Here is a 27214-nt window from a genome sequence, read left to right as displayed (position 1 = left end):
CTTGGCTTTTGGCATAACCGGCTCCGGCATGTCTATTATGTTTTCCCTAGACGGGTTCACATCATTTTGAGTTTCCACCTCGACTTCTTGAATATCAATCCTCACTTCTGTGTTCACATTTTCATCAACCGCATCTTCAACTACCAAAGGGACATCATCTTCTTGCAACTCAACATCATCATCCAAGATTTGCTTTTGTTTGGAGGCATTCACATCACCGCCTCTCCCACTTCTTGTTGTAACCGCCATAACATGGTTGTTCCCACCCTTTGGGTTCACTACCGTATCACTTGTGTAGAGTACCCTTAGGGCGAGTATTTAAAGACTGTGAGATTTGGCCTAACTGCACCTCCAAGTTTCTGATAGAGGTATTGTGGGAAGCCAACTGCGCATCCGAGTCCGCATTCTTCTTCATCATCTGTTCGAACATCATTTCAATTCTACCCATATCATTTCTAGAAGAACTAGGACCTTGGGATGGAAATGGGGGTGGATTGTTTGGTTGTTGGTACATTGGGGGCCTTTGAAAGCCTTGCCCCCGGTTTCCTTGTTTTCCGTTGTTCCATCCACCTTGATTGTTATTGCCACTCCAATTGTTGTTATTACCATTCCAATTCCCTTGGTTGCTCTGATTGTTGTTCTGATTGCCGCAATTGTTGTTTTGGTTGTTGTTCCCCCAATTACCGTTGTTTTGTTGTTGATTGCCCCAATTGCCTTGAGGTCTCCATTGTTGTTGGTTGGAAGAGTTGCCCCATTAGCCTTGATAATTATTCACTTATTGAACCTCTTCACTTTGTTCATCATAACCATCATTTTGAAATCCATCACAGTCATCATCAAATTGCTCAGAATTCCCTTGGTTTTGTTGCCTTCTTTTGTTGACAAGTATATTGACACCCTTCATGGCATTCACTTGGCAAGGATTTTGGACTTGTTGCACCTGTGCCTTTGCCAATTGGTTCATAGTAGTTGTCAGCTCAGCTATAGCTTGCCCGTGATCATGTAATTCCTTGTGCAAATTAGTGACCGTGGGGTCACCTTGAGGCACATTGGCTCTACTTTGCCATGTAGAAGAAGTGTCAGCCATCTCGTCAAGTATATCACATGCCTCATCATATGACAACTTTATAAAGTTGCCCCCGACAAGTTGGTTCACTATGCATTGGTTTGTGGTGTTAATGCCCTGGTAGAAAGTTTGTTGTATCATAGCCTCGGTCATATCATTGTTGGGGCATTCTTTCACCACTGTTCTATAACGCTCCCAAATCTCGTGCAAAGGTTCTGTGGGCTCTTGCTTGAAGGCCAATATCTCATCTCGCAATGCCGCCATATGCCCCGGTGAGAAAAATTTAGCAATGAACTTATCCGCCAACTCATCCCAAGTAGTGATGGAATGGTTGGGAAGTTGCTCGACCCAATCCAATGCATTCCCCCTAAGTGAGAATGGGAAGAGTCCTAACCGGAGAGCGTCCTCGAACACATTAGTCTGTTTGCTCCCCCAACATGTATCCACGAACCCCTTGAGATGTTTGTAAGCATTTTGATTTGCAGAGCCCGTGAAATACCCACGCTGCTCAAGCAAGGTCAACATCACGTTGGTTATTTGAAAATTACTCGCCCGGATTTGGGATAGGACAATAGCACTCGCATAGCCTTGGTTCGGAAGTACACTAGGAGCCACTCTTGGAGGTTGCAGAGGAGGGTCTGGAATATTGTTATTATTATTAGCATTGGCCTGGCGGCCTCTACGTTGTCCTTGAGGTACAAGAGGCACCTCATCATCTCCGACATCATCTACCTCCTCCCTCTCAATCACATTTCGAAGAGGGTCATTAGCGTTGTTCCTTGCCATTTGGTACCTGAGTTATAACACAAACAAGTTAGTAACAAAGAAGGAAAGAAGAACAATACAAAAAAATAAATAAATAGATAGCCAAAACCGTTAGCTCCCCGGCAATGGCGCCAAAAAGTTGATCAAAGCCTACTCTGCACTACTATTAAGTAGCAAGAGAGGGTCGAAGAGATTTTACCCGATTTAGGGTCGGGATCAATTTCCATAGAGAGCTAGAATTTAGAGTCGGGTATCTATCTAGTTTAGAGTTGCGTATGTGTTCCAAATTACACTTCTATACATTTTTGGGGGTTTTGTTTTACTTCCACTTTTATCAAACTACAATGGTAAATGAAACTAGATTAAACTAAGAGTTAAACTAAAACAGGTTGTTCAAATGGTTTAAAAGGCATTAGGGTAGTGACTTCCACCTAGGTGGTCAATTAACATATACTTGAGTCTAAGGCATGATTGACATATTTTGGGAGTATGATATAACCGTTGCACGATTTTACCCACTCTACACCTCTCGATGGTTCGAGTAATTTTGCCCGAATTGACTTTCTCAAGATCAATTGGGTATGCAAATTTGCGCAAGCAATCAAGGTTCAAGCCGGGTATTACTCTCTCGAGGTTTAACCCTTTAATTGGAGCTATCAATCTCTTGAGTACGCCCCAATTCATTGTTGGACCAATTTCAGAGGCTCAAGCTCTCTTTCTCAAGAAGAGCTCAAGTCAACTAAATACAAACTAGTATTTACAACCATTAATTCAACAATTAAACATGAAATTAACCCAAATATCAAACACCCATAGTCAATCTGCCCTAAAATACAAGACCCATCAATTACCCACACTAGGGTTGAGCCATAACCCTAGCTTATGGGTTTAGCTACTCATAATTGAAGAAGAAAGGCAAGAAATAGATGAAGAACAACTCATATTAATTAATTACTAAGATAAACAATAAGATTTAATGTTGAAATATAGATAAAATTGCCAAATAGCTAAAGACTTCGAACCCACGAGCGCAGCTACAGTTAAAAACTATTTAATACCCTAAAAATGGGAAAAGAAGCTATTTAAGCTAAAATATCTAGACAAAAATACCCCTGCGGAGCTAGTGCGGACCGCACAAAATGGTGTGCGGCCGCACTAAGGCTCTCCACTTGAAAACCCATCTCTCTGACTCAGGCATTGCGGAGTGCAGAGAATGGACTACGGCCGCGGAGGCTACTAGTGCGGTCCACATGAAATGGAGCGCGGACTGCATTGGCTTGAAACTCGAAAGTTGGCATTCTCTAATCCTTCTTACTGCTGAACGCAGTAAATAGAGTGCGGCCGTATTGATCCTAGTGCGGACCGCACAAAAGCTAGTGCGACCGCATTACTCTTTTTGCCTGAATGCCACCTCTCTGAACCTCCTTGTGCGGATCGTACAGAATGGTGTGTGGCCGCATTGGGCCTGTTTTGCCTAAGCTTTGTCTTGTCTTGGTACTTCTGCAAGTTTCACTCTTTTTGAGCTAATCTTTGATATCTTATCACTTTGTTGATCAAACCTGCAATCAAGCACAACTTGTGAGCCTTTTTGGGACTATTTTGTACGAATTTCTAATCAAAACATAAGCAAGAAGGAGTATAAAATGCATCAAAATCCCTAGTTATCACTTACAGAGGTTGAGATCGAGGATGACTTGAGTAAAGGAAATTTCGGATAAGGGTTATATTATGCTTTATGGGTATATGATAAACATTGGATGATTTAGTTTTTGTTTGTAAGGAATGTAACGTGTATGGAGTAGGAAAAATCGCTCAGCAGCTTAGAAGAATGGGTTACTTCCTTAGGTGTTGGAGTGCTAATAGGGCATAGGTCATTCGGTCCGTTTGTTCAATCTAATTAAGATTGGAGCAGAGTGGATGACTCTCGAGAATGTTTCCAATGAATTTACGTGGAAATTAGGAATCTTCAGGATGTGTGTTGGCTAGAAACTGAGATTTATATGGGAGGATGTCAGGACTTGTGGCATTTCTGTATCATTATGGATTCTACATACCAGTATCAGCAAGGCGAAGGTAATGGCTTTAGATTCACAAAAGGTTTCTTTAGAGCGGGTATCTCGGTTGTGGTAATTTTGGGGGTGCTTCAGAAGAATACAATGATTTATAAGCCTTAGGGCGGTGTGGTTTTATGCTAAAGTTCGTGAGGCAAGTTTTAGTTAAGGATAGTACTGTACTAGCAAGGAAATGTATCAATTTGAAAGTAATTCGAAAGGAACTCAGAGAATTAGGACAGCTTGGTAGTAGGTTGGATCGGCATGGTAATGGATATGATCGGTTCTTGGGTGCTTATGATACGGTGGGTTTCTACAGGTGTTTCGTGGCAATGCTCTTAGGTTTAGATGGCTTGCGTAGCTTGGTTGAGTTAGAAGGAGTTAGTCTTGACGGTTTGGTTTTATGCAAAGGGGATTCGAAGAGTCCTTGATGATTTCTACCACGGTTGGAGGTGTACATTTTCTACTGGCGTGAGGAGCATGGGATGTACAGTGATTTTCTCCTAGATGGGATCAAATAAAAAAGTTCTTAGCTAGTTGAGTACGTAGTTGCTTGTAGCTCAGAGTAGATTATGAAGTTTTCATATTTATCATAAGATGGTATGGTATATGCGGTATGTTGTGTGGGGTTGAGATTTGCATATGTAAAGTCACGGTTCAGTTTTAAAAGGAAGGTCATAAATTCTTAGGCAGCATGGACAGTTTCAGATGACTAGATAAATGAGATCACTGATTGGTGTAGCTTGATGAGGGTATATATTTTAGAAAGGGAGATATGTTTGAGTTATGGATACTTCATTGGTATTGCGGCACTATTTTGTCTGATCGACTGTTGATATTCAACGTTTGCTTGGTAGCGCATAAGAATTTTAGAAGTACCCATCGTGGGATGATCGAGTATTAGGGATGTGTTAGATATTCAGGCGGTGGAGTTGGGATCGGATATGGTGATTCATGTGCTTTATGGATTTGGAGACTGGGAGTTCTCATAAACAGGTTATTTCGTGGTTGTGGACTATGAAGATGTGGGCAAGCTAGTCAGATAAGAATATGTGCTATGATTTAGTCATTGTGAACTTTCGGAGATTTATTTATCTATTGTGGGTGACCAGAGTTGATTTGGGGTTTATTGATAGGCCAATACGGATGTGTGTTCTGCATCAAGTCAGATATGTCGACTCCAAACTGCTATTGTTGAGAGAGGTGACATTCGGTTGTTGTTAAGCTTATTCGTGTTCCAAGATTATTTGTAAGTTACTCTTGTATGCTACGCGAGATTTTGATTTGTTGATTATATGCACAAATGATATGGTTCTATTTTGGCTTTATAACGAAATTTAAGTGAGATGGGTATCTGGGTGTTGATTGCGCATTGGGTATGTTCTTTCGGGCCGGTGTGGCATTGCGTCATTTGCATCTCCGTGGTTATGGTGATTCACTCTTGGTACTAGACATCAAATTGCACGTGGTTTTTGATTTTCAGCATGGTGATTTGAGGTATTTTGTGTGGACCAGTATTTGGATAGGATCACGCATTGCAACGAAGTTATGTGGAGGTATGATCCTTCAGGTTAGATTCGTGTGTTCTGGTTCTACAGTGTGTGATGGGTTATTAGCATCGTGTTGTGGTGGTACTGGTGAGCTGGTGGTATAGCTTTCTCATTTGAGTCATTTTCCATGATTTGAGTACATTCGGATTGTTGCTTATTGGTGCGCAGATTGCACGGGTTGTGGCTTTAGATTGTAATGATGTGTCATGTCACTAGAGTAGTCGTGTTGGATGAGATGAGGTCATTGGACCTAGAATGAATACTATCGGATTCGATTTCAGCATGTTAGAAGGATAATACTGAAATTTGGCTTAGAAATTTACTATAGTCCTTGCCGAAGGAGAGGGAACTCCATGAATAGTTGAATTAAGGAATGATTATGATTTATGCATGTTTCTTTTATCATTGGCAGTATACGAAAGTGTTGGAATGAGACTTCGTTTGATAAGAGGTTTATTACCGGTATTAGGATTATTTGAGCAGCTGCTGTGATTAGAGGTTATCGCTACGAGTGTTTGAGTTATGTTGTATATCATGTGATTACATTTTGGGTTATGAATATGGTTTGATACTGCTTGTTCGGAATTATACAGGGTGTAGATACGAGATTCTGATCTTATAGAAAATTCTGGATGTTGGAAATTGGGCCCTAAGACTTATGGACTAGGTTAGTTAAGAAATTTCAGTCATGTAGTGTTATTAGACCTATATGGGATAGGGTGACGTGGGATCACCCCTGGTTATGTGCATAGTAAGGTTACACGGTGATTTAATGGCTTTTGGAACAACTCCTGGCACGTTCGAGGACGAACGTATGTTTAAGCGGGGGAGGATGTAACAACTCGACCGGTCCTTTTGAGCATTTTGCACTTCGCTCGATTGTTTGAGGGCATGAGTAGCTCCGTATGAATTATTATGACTTATGTGAATCATCGAATTTGGTTTTCAGGTTATTCGAAATTGATTTGGAAGAATGATTTTCAGCTAGAAGCTTTAAATTTGAAAGGTTTGACCAAGTTTTGACATTCTAGAATTTAACCTCGGATAAGATTTTTGATGGTTCCGTTAGCTCCGTTAGGTAATTTTGGACTTGGGAACGCGTCCGGATTGTGATTTGAAGGTCTGTAGTGGAATTTGGCTTGAAATAGCAAAAGTTGAAATTTTGGAAAGTTTGACCAGGAGTGGACTTTTTGATATCAGGGTCTGATTTCGATTCCGGAAGATGGATCAGGTCCATAATGTCAAATGTGACTTGTGTGCATATTTGAGGTCAATCGGAAGTGATTTGATAGGTTTCGGCATAGGTTGTGGAAGTTTGAAGTTTCAAGTTCATTAGTTTAGAATTAAGGTGTGATTCGTCGTTTCGATGTTGTTATGTATGTTTTGAGGCCCCGAGTAGGTTCGTGTTATGATATGGGATTTGTTGGTATGTTCAATAGGGCCCGAGGGGCTCGGGTGAGTTTCGTACAGGTTTGAGTTGTGTTGCGCTCATTTTTTTATTTATGTTTCGACGTCGTTTTACAAGCATAAATGGTACTACATTAAGCAAATGAGCTACAATTTCTGTTTTTATTGAAGTATTAGATCCGTATCGTAATTATGGAGTCATAGCAAAAAGAATCATCAAATTTAGACATCGTATGTGGATTTTATGGTCATTTTACTAAGAATTAGATTGCCAGATTTTTCAGATTAATTACGAAATTATAACTGAATTCATATTTAAAAATCTGCACTATTTTCAAATATTGAAACCAACATATCTCCTTCAATATAAGGTCAAATGGAGTGATTCAAGAGCCTAACTTGACTAAAATTTTACAAGGAATCCATTGAATATATCAAAAGCAAGTTTTATGATTGTTTGGCATGAGAATTGAGGCAGAATAGCTGGCAGAAAAATATATAAAATAAGGATTTGTTCATTTGGTCATATTTTGAGTTGGAGAGCTCGGATTTGGGTGATTTTGGAGGCGATTTTCACCATGGATTGGGGTAAGTGTTCTCTACTCGATTTTAATTAAATTTCATGAACCATCTTCATTTTTTGGCATTTGATTGATGATTTCAAAGTGAAATTTAGGGGGTTTTGCCTAAAGTTTCATAAAGTGAATTTTTTAGTTTTGAACATCGATTCGGAGTCAGAATTGTATGAAACTAGTGTGGTTGGACTCATAATTGAATGTGTTATCAGATTTTGTGAGTTTTGTCGGGTTTCAAGATGTGGGACTGAGTTGGGATTTTTGGCCGATTATGGGCTTTTGATTAAAGATTCGACCTTTTTTCGATTGGGATTGGTTCCTTTAGCATTGTTTGATGTTTTGAGTTATTTTGGTTAGTTTCGATCCGTTCGGAGGTCGGAACACGTGAGTTGGCATTTTTGGAGCATCATTTGGCTTACTCGGTATTAGAATTGGTTTGTTTGAGGTAAGTAATGATTATAAATCTACTCCTGAGGGTATGAAACCTCGGATTTTGCATTGTTTTAATACTTTGAGGTGACGCACATGCTAGGTGACAGGCGTGTGGGCATGCACCATTGGGGATTGTGACTTGGTCCGTCCCATAGCAACTATAAGTTGCATATTAGGCTGATACTATAGGATACTTATACGTTTTAGAAAGAATTTCTGTAAATTGGGTTGAATGCCATATTTTGGCCTTGTGCCAAAGTTGTTTAGACCTTGAGGGGTCTTTTTCTTACTATTCTCTCATTGTTTTCGATTGAAAATCAATATTCAGTCATGTTATACTCATTGATTTCATAACTCAGTCTTTACTATATTGTTTTAATGCATTAAAAAATATTATTTTTGGCTGACCACCCTATTTTTACTGTTTGATGACTGAGTAAGGTCGAGGGCCTGATTTGTGATGATGTTTATGGGATCGGGCGGCACGCCGCAGCATGTTGTTATTGATTCATGATTGAGTGAGGTTGAGGGCGTGAGTATTTATGCCACGAGGTGGCTTGTTATGAGGTCGAGGGCCTAATTGATTATGCCACGAGCTGGCTTGTTATAGCGCTTGGGCTGTAGGAGCCCCTCTGGAATCTGCACACCTCCAGTGAGCGTGGGTACCCTGATTGAGTGATATGTTATTTTGCCCGAGGAGATGTTCTTAATCCATGTTCTGCCCGAGGGGCAGTTCTTGATCCATATTTTGCCCGAGGGGCTGTTCTTGATTCATGATGTGCCTGAGGGGCTGTTTACGAGTGATTGTGAGGTATGCCCGAGAGCTGTATATGAGTGGCTGTGAGGTTTGCCCTAGGGGCTGTTTATGATTCATGTTTGCTCGAGGGGCTGTTCACGAGTGATGTTTTGCCCGAGGGGCTGTTTATGTTTTCATCATTTTTACTCACTGTTTCGTCACTTGTTTGAATTGAAAGATGTTTTCAAAAGGTTTTATTGTAACTGGATTTAAATGAGCTGAGTTAATTTGAACACTAATTTTAAAAGCCTATTGTATTCTACTGAGATTTCACCATATGAACTGTATATGTTTTATTGCTCGTCACTACTGCTTAGTCTTTATTTACTTTTATTACTTAATGAGTTAGCGTACTCACATTACTCCATGCACCTTATGTGCAGATCCAAGTATTTCTGGACCCGATAGCAGGTGTTAATTATTCGGTGGCAGATCCATCAGATTTAGCTAGGTAGTTGTCCGTCGATCGCAGCCCTGCTTTACTCCCTCTTTATCTTTCCTTAGTTGTATTCAGTTATTTCAAGGCTATGTTAGTCTTGATATTGTTAGACGGTTGTAGTAGATGCTCATGACTAGTGACATCGCTATGTCGGGCCTTCTCTTCTGCACTTTTGTTTTTGATTTACACTCCTTATGAAGTTCTATATTAAATAACTTTGGAAATTATCTTGAAAATAAAAAATCTTGTTTGTTTTGGTAATGTGTCGGCTTGCCTAGTACCACAATAGGCGCCATCACGACAGGATTAGTTTTGGGCCGTGACATGTATCATGTAAAATTATTGTATAAAAGGTGTATCATTTATGTGTACTTAATATATAATGTATAAGAAGTATATATTCAGTGAGTTTATATTAAGTATACAAATATTATACAGTATACTTAGTCAATATACACTAAATTATACGGTGTCACCATTCATTCTGATTGTTGTTGTGAAGAAGGAGAAACAATATGAATTAAATAGAAGAATTGAGTTGTGAAGATTATAGAATCTGTGAAAAAAATATATAAATTGAACGAGGAGAATTTTGTAAGGCAAGATGAAATTTTATATAAAATAAGAATCGAAGTGGCGGAATAAAGAAAGTTTTGGAGTTTTGGCTTGAAAAGATATGCCCAGAGTTTGTATTATTGATATTTATTACAATTTCTTTTGGTGAATGATTTGTTTCCAAGAAAAGAAGACAAGATTGATATAATATAATAGATGTCATTGTTAATATGCCGTTTACTAACCATTTTCAACAAGACAAGATTGACATAATATAACAGATTAATAAATACTGGACTAGATTTTGAATCAGAATCTTTTTCAAAGGAAAAAAAAAAAGAAGAAGAGAAAAGATGGTAAGATTGTTTCTATGACAGTTGACTTGATTCACTGCAGGTGTTGCTAGTTGATGAATCATGTGATTTGTATCACGCAAAGAGCAACTAGCTATTGTCTTGCGATATGTTAATAGATGTGGATCTGTGGTAGAGTATTTTATTGGGATCGTTCATGTTCGTAATACTAGTGCTTTATATTTAAAGGAAGCAAATGTTGATTACCTTGCTCAACATTCTTTGAGTTTATCTTATGTGCGTGGACAGTGCTATGATGGAGCAAGCAACGTGCAAAGGGATTTTCGTGGCCTCAAAACTTTGATTTAACAAGAAAGTAAATCCGTTTATTCTATTCATTATTTTGCACACCAACTTCAATTGATTCTTGTTGCGGTATCCAAAAAATGTCTTGAAGTGGGAGAACTTGTATTGTTGGTTTCTAATGTATTGAATATAGTGGGAGGTTCTTTTAAACGTATAGATGATCTTCGAGAATCTCAAGCAGAAAAAGTTCAAGAGGCATTAGACATGGGTGAACTTGAAACTGGTAGGGGTTTGAATCAAGAACTTTGTCTTGCAAGAGCTGCCGATACTCATTGGGGTTCGCACTACAAATCTTTTAAGAACTTTATTTCTATGTTTGGATCAATTATTGATGTTCTTGATACTATTGTTGTTGATGCGAGGACTTTAGAAGAAAGAGCTAAGGCAAAGGGATATCTTAGCACTTGTCAAACGTTTGAGGTTGCTTTCATGTTGCACCTAATGAGAGATGTTTTGGGGATCACAAATAAGATTAATACATCCTTACAAAAAAAGGAGCAAGATAGTGCAAATGCTATTCTACTTGTTGAAGTGGCAAAGAAACAGTTGCAAAAGCTAAGAGAAGAAGAATGGGGTTTACTTGTTGATAAGGTGTCTGCATTTTGTGTCAAGTATAATATTTCGATACCAAACTTTGATGACTTCTATGTTAACTCCGGAAGATCTCGACGTAAAGTTGTTGATCATACTATTTTACATCACTATCGTGTTGATATATTTTTTAAGATTATTGATTGGAAAGTTCAAGAACTCAATGCTCGTTTTAATGAGGTGACAACGAAATTGCTTGTTGGAGTAGCTTGCTTAAATCCAGTTGATTCGTTTTCCAGTTTTGACATAAACAAGATATTGATGATGGTTGAATTATATCCTGACGATTTTGATGAGAATATAATGGTTACGCTCAAGAATCAACTTGAAACTTATATTGTTGATATTCGTGATGTTGATGAAAGGTTCTCAAATCTACAAGGACTTGTTGATCTTTCTGAAACACTAGTTAAGACAAAGAAGCATTTGAATTATCCATTTGTGTTTCGCCTTGTAAAATTTGCTTTGCTTTTACCAGTTGTCACTGCTACAGTTGAAAGAACTTTTTCGGCGATGAAGTTGATCAAGAGTGAATTGCGAAACCGAATGAATGACGAATTCATGAGCGGTTGTTTGGTACCTTATGTATAAAGAAAAATATTTAACGTCATTTCTGATGAGACTATTATGAATACGTTTCAGGACATGAAAACTCGTAGAGGACAGTTATAATAATATATTCTATTAATATATAATTTTTATTGACCTTTTTGTATATTTGCTTCTTTGAATTTTGAACCCGCTTGATAAACATCCTGGGTCCGCCACTGAGTAGTTACCATTCTGGAAACATAACAGAGTACTATGAGGATTTATAGACAAAAAAGAAAGTATTATGAGAATTTAACCTTTTGTAAATAGTAAAAACGGGAAAAAGGAATGTTGGCTAACATAATTTATTTGTTTTTTGCTACAAGTTATAATGTGCAATTGTGGGCTAGCGGTTGTTTATTGTTTTTGCTGAGTGGCTAACTTTGTCAATCTCTTATTATTAATTTAGAACTCAGTAACTTAAAGAGATTAGAATTCCAAACCCATTAGCTTCAAATCCTGGATCTGCTCTGATTGAAGAGTGTCTCTCTCCTAATTTCTTTCAACTTTTCTCTTCTACTAGTCTTAGAGTACATGTGTTGCACGTGTACCCTATTTTAATGAGTATAACTTTTTTTTTTCTGAAAATGACATTTATATTATAATAAAAATTGTGTTTGAGTATTAAAATAAAAATTAGAGAAAAGGTATAAATCACTGAAAATAATGCAACCTATTTAGCTACACAATAAAGGAAGAAGCTTTGCTCTTAGTGAATATTCAACTTAAGATTTATTTTCTTTTCGGTTTTAGCAAGAACACACGTTTTAAAAGATACTAGTATTAGTACCCGCGTGATGCGCGGACAAAAACCTATGATTTGAGTCATTTGATTTATGTGCAAATCTGTGATGACCCAAAAAGGTCATCACTTATTTTTAAAATGCATTATGTGTTCCGAGGCCTTAAAGACCTCTTTCAACATCACCTCGATTTACGTGCGCAGTCCGGGCGTGTAGCCAGAAAGCTATTTTGTGAAAATCTGTGAATAAATATGGAAATTTTGACTTAAAATGCATTTAAGTTGACTTCGGTCAACATTTTGGGTAAACGGACCCGAATCAGTGATTTGACGATCCCGGAGGATCCGTGAAAAAATATGGAATTTGGGCGTATGCCCGGAATCGAATTCTGAGGTCCCAAGCCCGAGAAATAATTTTTAAAAAAAATTATTTTCTGGAAATTTTTATGTGTTTTGGAAATGAAATGCATTTAAAATTTGAGTGTATCGGGCCCGTATTCTGGTTCTAGAGCCCGGTATAGGTCTTATATGTGAAATAAGATGAGTCTGTGAAATTTGATAAGAAACGGAAGTCGTTTGAGGTGATTCAGACCGTTAGTTGTGAAAATTTCCTACTTTGAAAGTTTTGAGATTTTTCTTAGATTTCTATGCTAAATTCATTGTTTAAGAGGTTATTTTGACGATTTGGTCGCACAGATAAGTTCATATGATGTTTTTGGGTTAGTACGTATATTTGGTTTGGAGCCCGATGGCTCGGGTGAATTTCGGAAAGTTTTGAACTCAAAAAAAAGTTGCAGGCTTTTGGCTGTTCAGTGCCTAGGGATTTTGTTCTTCGCATTCGCGTGGTCCCACTCACGAACGCGTAAGGCAAATCTCCCAGATGCCAGATTTCTTCTTCGCGAACGTGAAGCCTGAGACGCGAACGTGAGGCTGAGGGGGGAATACCCTTCATGAACGCGTCCAAGCATATGCGAACGTGTAAGGTTAAAGGCCCGGGGGAGGGTTCACATTTTGTCATACGCGAACGCGGTCACTGGCCCACGAACGCGAAGGCTCGAGGGGTCAAAGCTTCGCGAATGCGAGCCCAATGTTGCGAACACGAAGGTCACTTAGGCCTAACTCTTTGCGAATACGACAGGCCTATCGCGAACGCGATGAAGGCCTGTCCAGTGATTTTAAAACAGAAGCAAAACGGGACTTAATCAAAATTTCATAACTTCTTCTTTCAAACTCCAAATTGAGCGATTTTTGAAAGAGGACTTCACCACCAATTCATAGGTATGTAATCTTAGACTCATTTTCTTCAATTTCCATTAACGCCCATTAGATTTCTAGACTTAAATCATGTTCTTAAGGGTAAAAAATTAGGGATTTGGGTAGAGTTAGGACTTTTTGTATAATTGTGATTTAGACCTCGTCTGGGGTCGAATTTCAGAACTAATTATATATTCGGGCTAGTGGGTGAATGGGTGATCGAGTTTTGGTCCGAACCTCGTGTTTTGACCAAGCAGGCCCGGGGTCAATTTTTGACTTTTTGGAAATAATGATGGGAAAGCTATAATTAAGCATTGGAATTGGATTGTTTAGCATTTATTGATTTTATTAAGTCGATTATGTCTATATACAATTGATTTGGAGCCGAATTCAAAAGGAAAAGTGATGTTTGAGGCTTGAGTTGGCCGTGGAAGTTCGAGGTAAGTGTTTGGTCTAACCTTAACTTGAGGGATTAGGAGTTGTGTCCTATTTGCTACTTGCTTCTTGTTGAGTACGACGTATAGGCATGGTGACGAGTATCTATACGTTGGTGTCGAGCATGACCGTGAGTCTTAAATTGAAATTTATTGTGTTCTTAAATAATACTACGGATGCTTAAGTTGATGATTCTCTGTATTGAGCCTGGATTATGATTATTCTCGTGGAAATTAGTTATGACTGAGTATTGGTGTTAGCTAAGGTAGTTAGATGTTGGAACAAGTTTGGTTATAGTTGTTTCTCCCTTGCCGGGACGTAGTTACTTATACTGTCGATTCCCTTGCCGGGATAATGTAGTTCTTTATTGATCCCGTGTCGTGACCCTTGTTATGATTGTTGTTGATAGTATATGTGGACCGGGTTGTGCGCTGCAACAGTGATATATTTGGATCGGGTTGCACGCCGCAACAATATTATATGTGGATCGAGTTGCACGCCGCAACATTGATATAATTGGATCAGGTTGCACGCCGCAGCAATGATATAATTGGATCGGGTTGCATGCCGCAATAGTGATATAATTGGATCGGGCTGCATGCCGCAACAATGATATAATTGGATCAGGTTGCACACCGCAATAGTGATAAATGATATGGATCAGGTTGCATGCCACAATAGTGTTGTTATGTGTTGGGATCGGGTTGCGCACTGCAATAATTGACGATACAAGTGTTTATAGATTGGATACAAGTTCCTTGTTGTTTTGCTGTGAATTCTAAGTTGTCCTTATGCCTTTACTCTTGATTTACTGTTGATATTGATATATCCCAGCAGCATGTACCCCCTCCCATCTTTACTTGTTGTTCATGTTTTATTTTCCGTTGCATATTATATAACTGCACAGGTTTATTTGGTAGTCTGGTCCTAGCCTTGTCACCACTTCACCGAGGTTAGGATAGGCACTTACTAGCACATGGGGTCGGTTGTGTTGATTCTATACTCTGCACTATGTGCAGATCCCGGAGCAGCTTTTGGACCATAGCATTTGGGTGGCTGCCTTCAGTCTAGCTAGAGATACCGAGGTAGTCCTGTAGGCATCCGTAGGCCCGGCGTTCTCTTCTATCTTATTATGTATTTTGTTTTCCTTGTTTCTGAGACAGATTGTACTTTCTTTTCAGACTTTTGTTGTAGTCATCATAGATAGTCCGTGATATTGTGATACCGGATCCCGAGTAGTGACGTATGTTGGCATAGTAGTACTGGCTTGGGTTATTTTATCAGATTATGTCTTCTGCTTGATTTTATTCATTGTTAATATTTCAATCTTGATTACCTATTAATTCAAATTGTCAAAAAGGGCTAAAATGAAAAGAGTTTGTGATTCTTTATTTCGCGGCTTGCCTAGCTTCTATGAGTAGGTGCTATTACGACTCCCGAGGGTGGAAAATCCGGGTCATGACAAGTTGGTATCATAGCTCTAGGTTACATAGGTCTCACAATTCACGGACAAGCTTAGTAGAGTCTGAGGGATCGATACAAAGACGTCTGTATTTATCCTTAGAGGCTACAGAGTTAGGAAAAACTTCACATTTATTCTCTCCTATCGTGCGATTTTGTTCTCTCAATGCTAAACTGAAACCTCTACTCTTGTCCTCTCGCGAATAGCGAGGTCACGTACTGCGTCTTCAGTCGAACAGCAGCATAGAACGGTGATAAATCAACTACGTCTTCGAAGGCTTTATGGAGGTTGGATAGGTTTCACCAAGTTCTTCACTATCACTTTCAGCGGTGCATCTTCTGAGGATCCCCAGAATTATCTAGACAGCTGTCATGAGGTTCTTAGGAACATAGGGATAGTAGAGACCAATGGGGTCGATTTTGCTACTTTTCGCTTGTCAGGATCCGCCAAGACTTGGTGGAGAGACTATTGTTTGGCTAGACCAGCTAGATCGCCAGCCTTGACTTGGGAGCAGTTTACTCAGCTATTTCTAGAGAAGTTTCTCCCTATCACTCAAAGAGAGGCCTATCGGAGGCAGTTTGAGCATCTTCAGCAGGGTTCTATGACTGTTACCTAGTATGAGACCAGATTCATCGACTTGGCTTGTCATGCTCTTATCATACTTTCCACCAAGAGAGAAAGGGTGAGGAGGTTCATTGATGGACTTATTCGGCCGATTCGTTTTCAGATGGCTAGGGAGACAAGGAGTGAGATTTCTTTCAAGGAGGCGACCAATGTAGCCAGGAGAGTGGAGATGGTTCTGTCGTAGGGAGGTGGTCATGGGTCGGACAAAAGGCCTCGTCATTTAGGCAGATTCAATGGTGCCTCATCTGGAGGCAGGGATTTGTATGGTAGAGGCCATCCTTCTAGGCCCTTTCAGTCAGCACTTCAAGTATCTCATGGTGCTTCAAGTGGCCATGGTTCTCATATGCAGTATTATGATCAACAGCCCTACAGTGCACCACCAGCTCCTATCAGTGCACCACCGTTCCAGAGTTTTCGGGGTGGTCATTCAAGTCGCCAGGGTCAGTCTTAGTTTCCTCAGCTGCATACTCAGGTAGATGTTTTGAGTGTGGTGAGTATGGTCATATAAGGAGGGCTTGTCCGATATTGGTGGGTACTCAATCGGAGCAGCAGGGTTCCCGTGCTATGGTTCAGGCACCAGGTGTTCCACAGCCCGCCCAGCTAGCTAGAGGTGGGGGTAGGGTGTTAGAGGTGGAGGTAGAGGTGCTAGACGTGGAGGCCAGCCAGCTGCAGGCCGTCCCAGAGATGTCGTCCAAGGTGGTGTGGCCCAGCCCCGATGTTATGCTCTTCCAGCCAGGCCTGAGGCTGAGGCTTCCGATGCAGTTATTACAGGTACTATTCTGGTTTGTGGCCGAGATGCTTCGATTTTATTTGATCTAGGGTCTACATACTCTTATGTGTCATCTTATTTTGCACCGTATCTGGTCATGCCTAGTGATTCATTGAGTGCCCCCATATATGTGTCTACACTGGTGGGTAATTCTATTATGGTAGATCGAGTCCATCGCTCTTGTATAGTTATGATTGGGGGTCTTAAGACTCGTGTAGATATATTGCTTATGGACATGGTTGATATCGATGTCATATTGGGGATGGACTGGTTATCACGTTACCACGTTATCTTGGACTGTCATGCGAAGACTGTGAGCTTAGCCTTGCCAGGTTTACCTCGGTTAGAGTGGAGAGGGACTACTGATCATTCTACCCATAGTGTTATCTCTTATGTGAAGGCTTGGCATATGGTCGTGAAGGGGTGTTTGGCCTATTTGGCATATGTTCGTGATTCTAGTGCCGAGGTTCCTTCCGTTGATTTTTTGCCTGTTGTTCGTGAGTTCCCTGAGGTATTTCCTTTCGACCTGCCGGGTATGCCACCTGACAGGGATATTGACTTCTGCATTGATTTGGCTCTGGGCACTCGCCCCATTTCTATTCTGTCATATCGTATGGCCCCGCCTGAGTTGAAAGAGTTCAAGGAGCAGTTGCAAGACTTGCTTGAGAAGGGTTTCATTAGACCTAGTGTTTCGCCTTGGGGTGCGCCAGTGTTGTTTGTTAAGAAGAAGGATGGATCGATGAGAATGTGTATTCATTACCGGCAGTTGAACAAGGTTACAATCAAGAATAAGTATCCATGTCGAGGATTGATGATTTGTTTGACCAGCTTCAGGGTGCCAAGGTATTTTCGAAGATTGACTTGAGATCTAGCTACCATCAGTTGAGGATTAAGGCATCTGATGTCTCTAAGACAACTTTCCGCACTCGGTACGGGCATTATGAGTTCTTAGTGATGTCATTCGGGTTGACAAATGCCCCAGCAACTTTTATGGATTTGATGAACCGAGTGTTCGGGCCTTACTTGGATTCGTTCGTGATAGTCTTCATTGATGATATTTTGATATATTCCCGCAGCCGGGAGGAGCATGAGCAGCATCTTAGAGTGGTTCTTCAAACTCTGAGGGATAGTAAGTTGTATGCTAAGTTTTCAAAGTGTGAGTTCTGGTTGATTTTAGTTGCATTCCTGGGTCATGTTGTATCTAAAGGGTATTCAGGTTGATCCGAAGAAGATTGAGGCAGTCAAGAACTGACCTAAACTAGCATCAGCTATAGAGATTCGAAGTTTCTTGGGATTGGCAGGCTACTATCGTCGGTTCGTGGAGGGGTTCTCATCTATCGCAGCCCCGATGACCAGGTTGACCCAGAAGGGTGCCCAGTTCAGGTGGTCAGATGAGTGTGAGGCGAGCTTTCAGAAGCTCAAGACAACTTTGACTACGACACCGGTGTTGGTTTTGCCCACAGGTTCAGGGCCATATACAGTTTATTGTGATGCATCTTGTATTGGGCTTTGTGCTTTGTTGATGCAGGATGGCAAGGTCATTGCTTATGCTTCGCAGTAGTTGAAGATTCATAAGAAGAACTATCTGGTTCATGATTTGGAGTTAGCAGCCATTGTTCACGCGTTGAAGATTTGGAGGCATTATCTGTATGGCGTGGCATGTAAGGTATTCACGGATCACAAGAGTATGCAGTATTTGTTCAAGTAGAAGGAATTGAATTTGAGGTAGAGAAGGTGGTTGGAGCTATTAAAGGACTATGATATCACCATTTTATATCATCCGGGAAAGGCCAATGTGGTGGCCGATGCTTTGAGTAGGAAGTCAGCCAGTATGGGCAACAAAACAACAACAACTACCCAGTAAAATCCCACATAGTGGGGTCTAGGGAGGGTAATGTGTACGTAGACCTTACCCCTGCCCCGATAGGGGAAGAGAGGCTGTTTCCGATAGACCCTCGGCTTAGAAAGACGAAAATAAAATAAGAAACAAGAAAAGAGAATTCATTAGTAACTCCAGTAGAAACCGTAATAGTAACAGAAGCATAAAAACCAAAAGATGAATGACATGCAATAATAGTAACCATAATCTAAGGCCCGGGGCTAAGATAAACAACAAGAATAGTGTGGGTTCAACATAAACTACAAGCCATCTAAGATCAACCCTAATCCACCCCCGCCTCACCCCCAGTATGAAGTAAGGAAAGTTCTACTACCCCTATCCTACAACCCTAATGCTTGACCTCCAGGCCTTCCTATCAAGGGCCATGTCCTTGGAAATCTGCAGGCGTACCATGTCCTGCCTGATCACCTCTCTCCAATTCTTCTTAGGTCTCCCTCTATCTCTTCTCGTACCCACCATGGCCAACCGCTCACACCTCCTCACCAGTGCATCAAGGCTTCTCCTCTGCACGTGTCCGAACCATCTGAGCCTTGCTTCCCGCATCTTGTCATCCACAGGGGCGACGCCCACCTTCTTCCAAATATCTTCATTCCTAATCTTATCTATCCTAGCTAGTATGGTCAGTCTTGCTTATATTCCGATCGATGAGAGGCTTCTTGCTTTGGATGTACAGGTTTTGGACAATCAGTTCGTGAGGTTGGATATTTCTGAGCCCAGTCGTGTGTTAGATTGCACAGTCATTCGTTCCTCTTTATTGGAGCTATCCCTGATCGGCAGTATGATGATCCCCATTTGTGTGTCCTTAGAGACACGGTGCAGCACGAAAGTGCCAAGAAGGTTACCTTAGGTGATGATAGAGTTTTGAGATTGCAGGTTCGAGTTTGTATGCCTAATGTGGATGGACTCTGAGAGTTGATTTTAGAGGAGGCCCATAGCTCCCGGTACTCTATTCACCCGGGCTCCGCGAAGGTGTATCAGGATTTGCGGCAGCATTATTGGTGGCGGAGAATGAAGAAGGATATCATTGCATATGTGGCTCGGTGTTTGAATTGCCAACAGGTTAAGTATGAGCATCAAAGGCCTGGTGGTTTGTTCCAGAAGATTGAGATTCCTGAGTGGAAGTGGGAACGGATCACTATGGACTTCATTGTTGGACTCCCACGGACTAAGAGGAAGTTCGATACAGTGTGGGTTATTGTTGATAGGCTGACCAAGTCAGCGCATTTCATTCCTATAGCAGTCTCTTATTCTTCCGAGAGGTTAGCTGAGATCTATATCCGGGAGATTGTTCGTCTTTATGGCATGCCCGAGTCTATCATTTCAGACTGAGGTACGCAGTTTACCTCACATTTTTGGAGAGCAATTCAGCGAGAGTTGGGCACACGGGTTGAGTTGAGCACAATGTTTCATACTTAGAGGAACGGGCAGTCCGAGTGGACTATTCAGATTTTGGAGGATATGCTCCGAGCTTGTGTCATTAACTTTGGAGGCTCGTAGGATCAGTTTTTGCCTTAAGCAGAGTTTTCCTACAATAACAGCTACCAGTCGAGTATCTAGATGGCTCCTTATGAGGCTTTATATGGTAGGCGGTGTTGGTTTCCGGTTGGATGGTTTGAGCTGGGAGAGGCTCGGTTGTTGGGTACGGATCTGGTTCAGGATGCCTTGGACAAGGTCAAGATTATTCAGGATAGGCTTCGTACAGCTCAGTCCAGGCAAAAGAGCGATGCCGACCACAAGGCTCGAGATTTGGCTTTCATGGTGGGTGAGCGGGTATTGCTTCGAGTGTCGCCTATGAAGGGCATGATGAGATTTGGGAAGAAGGGCAAGCTTAGCCCTAGGTTCATTGGCCCGTTTGAGATTCTTGATCGAGTGGGAGAGGTGGCTTATAGACTTGCATTACCGCCGAGCTTATCAGCCGTGCATCCAGTGTTTCATGTGTCCATGCTTCGGAAGTATCACGGCGATCCATCCCACGTGTTAGATTTTAGCACTGTCTAGTTGGACAAGGACTTGTCTTATGAGGAGGAGCCGGTAGATATTCTAGACCGACAGGTTCGTCTGTTGAGGTCGAAGAGTTTTTCTTCAATTCGTGTTCAGTGGAGAGGTCAGCCTGCTGAGGTATCAACCTCAGAGTCCGAGTCCGATATGCAGAGCCATTATCCCTATCTTTTCCCCGACTCAGGTACTTCCTTCTTATGTCCGTTCGAGGACGAACGGTTGTTTTAGAGGTGGAGGATGTGATGAGCTAAAAGGTCATCACTTGTTTTTAAAATGCATTCTATGTTCCAAGGCCTTAAATACCTCTTTCAGCATTACCTCGATTTGCGTGTGCAATCCGGGCGCGTAGCCGGAAAGCTATTATGTGAAAATCTATGAAAAATGTTGAAATTTTGGTTTTGACTTCGGTCAACATTTTGGGTAAACGGACTCGGACCCATGATTGAATGGTCCCGGAGGGTTCGTGGAAAAATATGGGACTTGGGCGTATGCCCGAAATCGACTTCCTAGGTCCTAAGCCCGAGAAATAAATTTTTAAAGAAAATTAATTTCTGGAAATTTCTATGAGTTTTGGAAATGAAATGCATTTAGAATTTGAGGGTATCGGGTCTGTATTCTGGTTTCGGAGCCGGGTACATGTCTTATATGTGAAATAAGATGAGTCTGTTAAATTTGGTAAGAAACGGAAGTCGTTTGAGGTGATTCGGACCTGTAGTTGTGAAAATTTCCTACTTTGAAAGTTTTGAGATTTTTCTTAGATTTTCTATGCTAAATTTGTTGTTTAAGAGGTTATTTTGGCGATTTGGTCGCACGGATAAGTTCATATGATATTTTTGGGTTAGTACGTATGTTTGGTTTGGAGCCCGAGGGCTCGGTGAATTTCAGATGGGTTTCGGAAAGTTTTGAACTCATAAAAAGTTGCAGGTTTTTGGCTGTTCAGTGCCCAGGAATTTTGTTCTTCGCGTTCGCGTGCTCCCACTCGCGAATGCGTAAGGCAAACCTCCCAGGTGCCAGATTACTTCTTCGTGAACGTGAAGCCTGAGATGCGAACGCGAGGTTGAGGGGGGAATACCCATCGCGAACGCGTCCAAGCACACGCAAACACGTAAGGTTAAAGGCCCGAGGGAGGGGTTCAAATTTTGTCCTAAGCGAACGCGGCCACTGGCCCGCGAACGCGAAGGCTCGAGGAGTCAAATCTCCGTGAACGTGAGCCCAATGTCACAAATGCGAAGGTCACTTAGGCCCAACTCTTCGCGAACGCGACAGGCCTATCGTGAACGCGATGAAGACCTGTCCAGTGATTTTAAAACAGAAGTAAAACGAGACTTAATCAAAATTTCATAACTTCTTCTTCCAAACTCGAAATTGAGCGATTTTTGAAAGAGGATTTCACCACCAATTCATAGGTATGTAATCTTAGACTCATTTTCTTCAATTTTCATTAACACCCATTAGATTTATAGGCTTAAATCATTTTCTTAAGGGTAGAAAATTAGGGATTTGGGTAGAGTTAGGGCTTTTTGTATAATCGTGAGTTATGCCTCGTTTTGGGGTCAAATTTTAGAACTAATTATATATTCGGGCTCGTGGGTGAATGGGTGATCGAGTTTTGGTCCGAACCTTGTGTTTTGACCAAGCGGGCCAGGGGTCAATTTTTGACTTTTTGGAAAGAATGATGGGAAAGCTATAATTAAGCATTGGAATTGGATTGTTTAGCGTCTATTTATGTTATTAAGTCGATTATGTCTAGATACAATTGATTTGGAGCCGAATTCAAAAGTAAAAGTGATGTTTGAGGCTTGAGTTGGCCGTGGAAGTTCGAGTTAAGTGTTTGGTCTAACTTTAGCTTGAGGGATTAGGAGTTGTGTCCTATTTGCTACTTGCTTCTTGTTGAGTACGACGTATAGGCATGGTGACGAGTATCTATACGTTGGTGTCGAGCATGACCGTGAGTCTTAAATTGAAATTTATTGTGTTCTTAAATAATATTACGGATGCTTAAGTTGATGATTCTCTGTATTGAGCCTGGATTATGATTATTCTCGTGGAAATTAGTTATGACTGAGTATTGGTGTTAGCTAAGGTAGTTAGATGTTGGAACAAGTTTGGTTATAGTTGTTTCTCCCTTGCCGGGACGTAGTTACTTATACTGTCGATTCCCTTGCCGGGATAGTGTAGTTCTTTATTGATCCCGTGTCGTGACCCTTGTTATGATTGTTGTTGATAGTATATGTGGACCGGGTTGTGCGCTGCAACAGTGATATATTTGGATCGGGTTGCACGCCGCAACAATATTATATGTGGATCGAGTTGCACGCCGCAACATTGATATAATTGGATCAGGTTGCACACCGCAACAATGATATAATTGGATCGGGTTGCACGCCGCAACAGTGATATAATTGGATCGGGCTGCACGCTACAACAATGATATAATTGGATCGGATTGCACGCCGCAACAGTGATAAATGATATGGATCGGGTTGCACACCGCAACAGTATTGTTATGTCTTGGGATCGGGTTGTGCACCGCAATAATTGACGATACAAGTGTTTATAGATTGGATACAAGTTCCTTATTGTTTTGTTGTGAATTCTAAGTTGTCCTTCTGCCTTTACTCTTGATTTACTGTTGATATTGATATACCCCCGCAGCATGTACTCCCTCCCATCTTTACTTGTTGTTCATGTTTTATTTTCTGTTGCATATTATATAACTGCACAAGTTTATTTGGTAGTCTGGTCCTAGCCTCGTCACTGCTTCGCCGAGATTAGGCTAGGCACTTACCAGCACATGGGGTCGGTTGTGCTAATGCTACACTCTGCACTATGTGCAGATCTCGAAGTAGCTCTTGGACCATAGCATTTGGGTGGCTACCTTCAGTCCAGCTAGAGATCCCGAGGTAGTCCTGCAGGCGTCCGCAGGCCTGGCGTTCTCTTCTATCTTATTATGTACTCTGTTTCCTTGTTTCCGAGAAAAATTGTACTTTCTTTTCAGACTTTTGTTGTAGTAATCATAGACAGTCCCTGATATTGTGAAATCGGATCCCAGGTAGAGACGTATGTTGGCATAGTAGTACTGGCTTGGGTTATTTTATCAGATTAAGTCTTCCGGATGATTTTATTCATCGTTAATATTTCAATTTTGATTACCTGTTAAATCAAATTGTTAAAAAGGGCTAAAATGAAAAGAGTTTGTGATTCTTTATTTCGCGGCTTCCCTAGCTTCTACAAGTAGGCACCATCACGACTCCCGAGGGTGAAAAATCCGGGTCGTGACAAAATAACTTTAAAATATTAATCTTTTAGATAAAAGTTATATATAATCATTAAATAAATATTAATAAATTAGCAGAAATTTCTCAAATCTCATAGTCAATATATATATATATATAGAACTCCTAGATTTTGTACATGCATTTCGTTTCGGTATCAATATTAAATAATACTGAATATGTCATGTTGTGATGTGTTTTCTTTGACCACAAGAAATCATATTATTTTAACAAAATTCTTAAAATTACTTTGTTTTTCATCTCAAATTCAAATAACTCTTATTCTCATATATTTTTTACACATTTTTTTTTTCATTTTTGCTTTGCTTATGGTTACAACATTATTTATTAAATAATATTATTATATTGTCATTGATTTTTACCATAAATAAAATTTGATCAAATCTAATCCGTCTTAATCCTTTATGGATTTGTCTAAATTAGTAAAAAAAAATATTTACTTTTATTCTATTGTTCTTATCTTTCTGAATAATTAAGATAGAAGCGTTGTCTTTATCTTTCAATTTAATTGTTTTTAAATTTTATTAATTAAGATAGGGTAGACAATATCTTTACAAAAATATTCATTTTCTTTTCATTTAGACTCAAAAAAAATATTTTTTATTTTAAATTAGTATTAGTATTAATATTATCCTAAATTACCAAGTGATTTATAGTAGTTTGTTACTTGGCTTAACCACAATGTAAATTTTATTCATTATTATTTAAAATAATTTCTCTTCTCAAAAATCAAATACTCGAGTCTTATCCTTCCAAATATTTGTACGTTGAAATTATTTACTTGTATTATTTTTTCTCTTTTTCTTTTAATTTTTTTAATTATGTTGTTCATATTAATGTTTAAATTTATCATATTTTTTTATAATACCTATATTTTTATCTTTGTAATTAATTAATATATAGGCGTTGTTTTTATCTTTCAATTTAAAATTTTAAAATCTTATTAATTAAGATATGGTATCGGGCCCGTATTTTGGTTCCGGTGCCCGGTACATGTCTTATATGTAATTTAAGATAACTCTGTGAAGTTTGGTAAGAAACGGATGTCATTTGACGTGATTCAGACCTAAATTGCAAAATTTGATGTTTTAAGAAGTTTGAAATAATTCATTGATTTTGAGGTTTAATTCGATGTTAATGATGTTAATTTGGCGATTTGATCGCACAAATAAGTTCATGTGGTGTTTTCGAGTTAGTACATATGTTTGGTTTGGAGCCCCGAGGGCTCGGGTGAGTTTCGGATGTGTTTCAGAAGGTTTTAAACTCTTAAAAAGTTGCAGGTTTTCAGCTGTTGGTATTCTGATATTTCCTTATTCACGTTTGCGGGAGGACCCTCGTGAACGTGATGTGTTAATTATGCTGAAGGGAATTCCTTCTACGCGAACGCGTAACCCAGGTCACGAACGCGAGGCGTTGGGGGGGGGGGTCTTCCCTTTGCGAACGCGGGCCTGGTAACGCGAACGCGAAGGATAATTGAGCCTGGGCAGGGGGTGGGGCATTAAACTTACGCGAACGCAATCACATGGACGCGAACGCGAAGGCTCGAGGGGGAATTTCTTCGCGAATGCGAGCCATCTTCTGCGAACGCGAAGGCCTAGCAGGCCTAATCCATCGCGAACGCGATGAGTAATTTCGCCCAGTTATTTTAAGTTCCAAAAATAGAACACATTACGAGATTTTCATTATTTTTCACAAACTTCATCTTCTCCACACCTCTTGGACGATTTTTGAAGAACTTCTTCATCATAACCTCTTGGGTAAGTAATCTTTAACTTGTTTTCTTCCATTTTTATCAACACCCACTAGATTTGTAGGCCTAAAACATGTTATTAAGGGTAGAAAATTAGGGATTTGGGTAGAGTTAGGGCTTTTTGAATATTTGGGAATTTGACCTCGTTTTGGGGTCGGATTTGAAAAAAAATTATATATTCGGGCTCGTGGGTGAATGGGTGATCGGGTTTTGGTCGGAACCTTGTGTTTTGACCAAGCGGGCCCGGGGTCAATTTTTGACTTTTTGGGAAGAATGATTAGTAAGATATAATTAAGCATTGGAATTGGATTGTTTAGCGTTTATTGATGTTATTAAGTCGATTATGTCTAGATACAATTGATTTTGAGTCAAATTCAAAAGGAAAGGCGGTGTTTGAGGCTTGAGTTAGCCGTGGAAGTTCGAGGTAAGTGTTCGGTCTAACCTTAGCTTGAGGGATTAGGAGTTGTGTCCTATTTTCTATTTGCTTCTTGTTGAGTACGACGTATAGGCATGGTGACGAGTATCTATACGTTGGTGTGGATCATGACCGTGAGTCTCAAATTGATATTTGTTGTGTTCTTAAATGATACTACAGATGCTTTAATTGGTGATTCTCGATATAGAGGGAGGATTTAGTTTACTTTCGTGGAAAGTAATTATGATTGAGTATTGGTATTAGTTGAGATGAGTAGGGATTGAGTTAAGATTGGTTATAGCTGATTCTCCCTTGCCGGGACGTATATACTTTTACTGTTGAATTCCCTTGCCGGGATAGTGTAGTTTATTATTGATCCCTTGCCGGGACTTGTGGTATGGTTGAGTTTAAGGTATATAAATATATTGGATCGGGTTGCACGCCGCAACATTATTATATATTGGATCGGGTTGCACGCTGCAACATTATTATATATGTTGGGTCGGGTTGCACGCCACAACAATGTTATATTGGATCGGGTTGCACGCCGCAACAATGTTATATTGGATCGGGTTGCACGCCGCAACAATGTTATATTGGAATCGGTTGCACGCCGCAACAGTAATATAAATGGATCGGGTTGCACGCCGCAATAGTGTTAAATGATAAGGGATTGGGTTGTGTACCGCAAAAGTGTTATTATTGTTTTTTGTAGAACTTGAATTGTTCTCTCTTATCACTCTTTTGCTTCTGTTGGATTTGATATGTTCCCCGTAGCATGTACCCCCCTCCCATTTACATTGTTTATTCCTGTTTTTTTTTGCTGTATATTATATAACTGCACAGGTTTATCTGGAGTCTGGTCCTAGCCTCGTCACTACCTCGTCGGGGTTAGGCCAGACACTTACCAGCACATGGGGTCGGTTGTGTTGATGCTACAATCTGCACTATGTGCATATATCGGAGCAACATTTGGACAGTAGCACTTGGGGAGCCATCCTTCAGTCCACTCAGAGATCCCGAGGTAGTCCTGCAGGCGTCCGCAGGCCCGACATTCTCTTCTATCTATTTATATGTCCTGTTTCTACTTGT

General features: G+C 40.3%; 1 protein-coding gene across 1 annotated transcript; it reads left to right on the top strand.

Annotated features, from left to right (window-relative positions):
* Nucleotides 1-10499: 10499 nt before the first annotated feature.
* LOC104241370 (uncharacterized) lies at nucleotides 10500-11477 on the top strand. Its single transcript, XM_009796309.2, has one exon. It carries the CDS (start codon nucleotides 10500-10502, stop codon nucleotides 11475-11477), a length of 978 nt encoding a protein of 325 aa, XP_009794611.1.
* Nucleotides 11478-27214: the final 15737 nt, after the last annotated feature.

This window comes from Nicotiana sylvestris, chromosome 2, assembly GCF_000393655.2.
Source record: "Nicotiana sylvestris chromosome 2, ASM39365v2, whole genome shotgun sequence".
NCBI lineage: Eukaryota > Viridiplantae > Streptophyta > Magnoliopsida > Solanales > Solanaceae > Nicotiana > Nicotiana sylvestris.
Note: the sequence above shows the minus strand (reverse complement) of the source record. Positions and strands in the feature narration are given on the sequence as shown.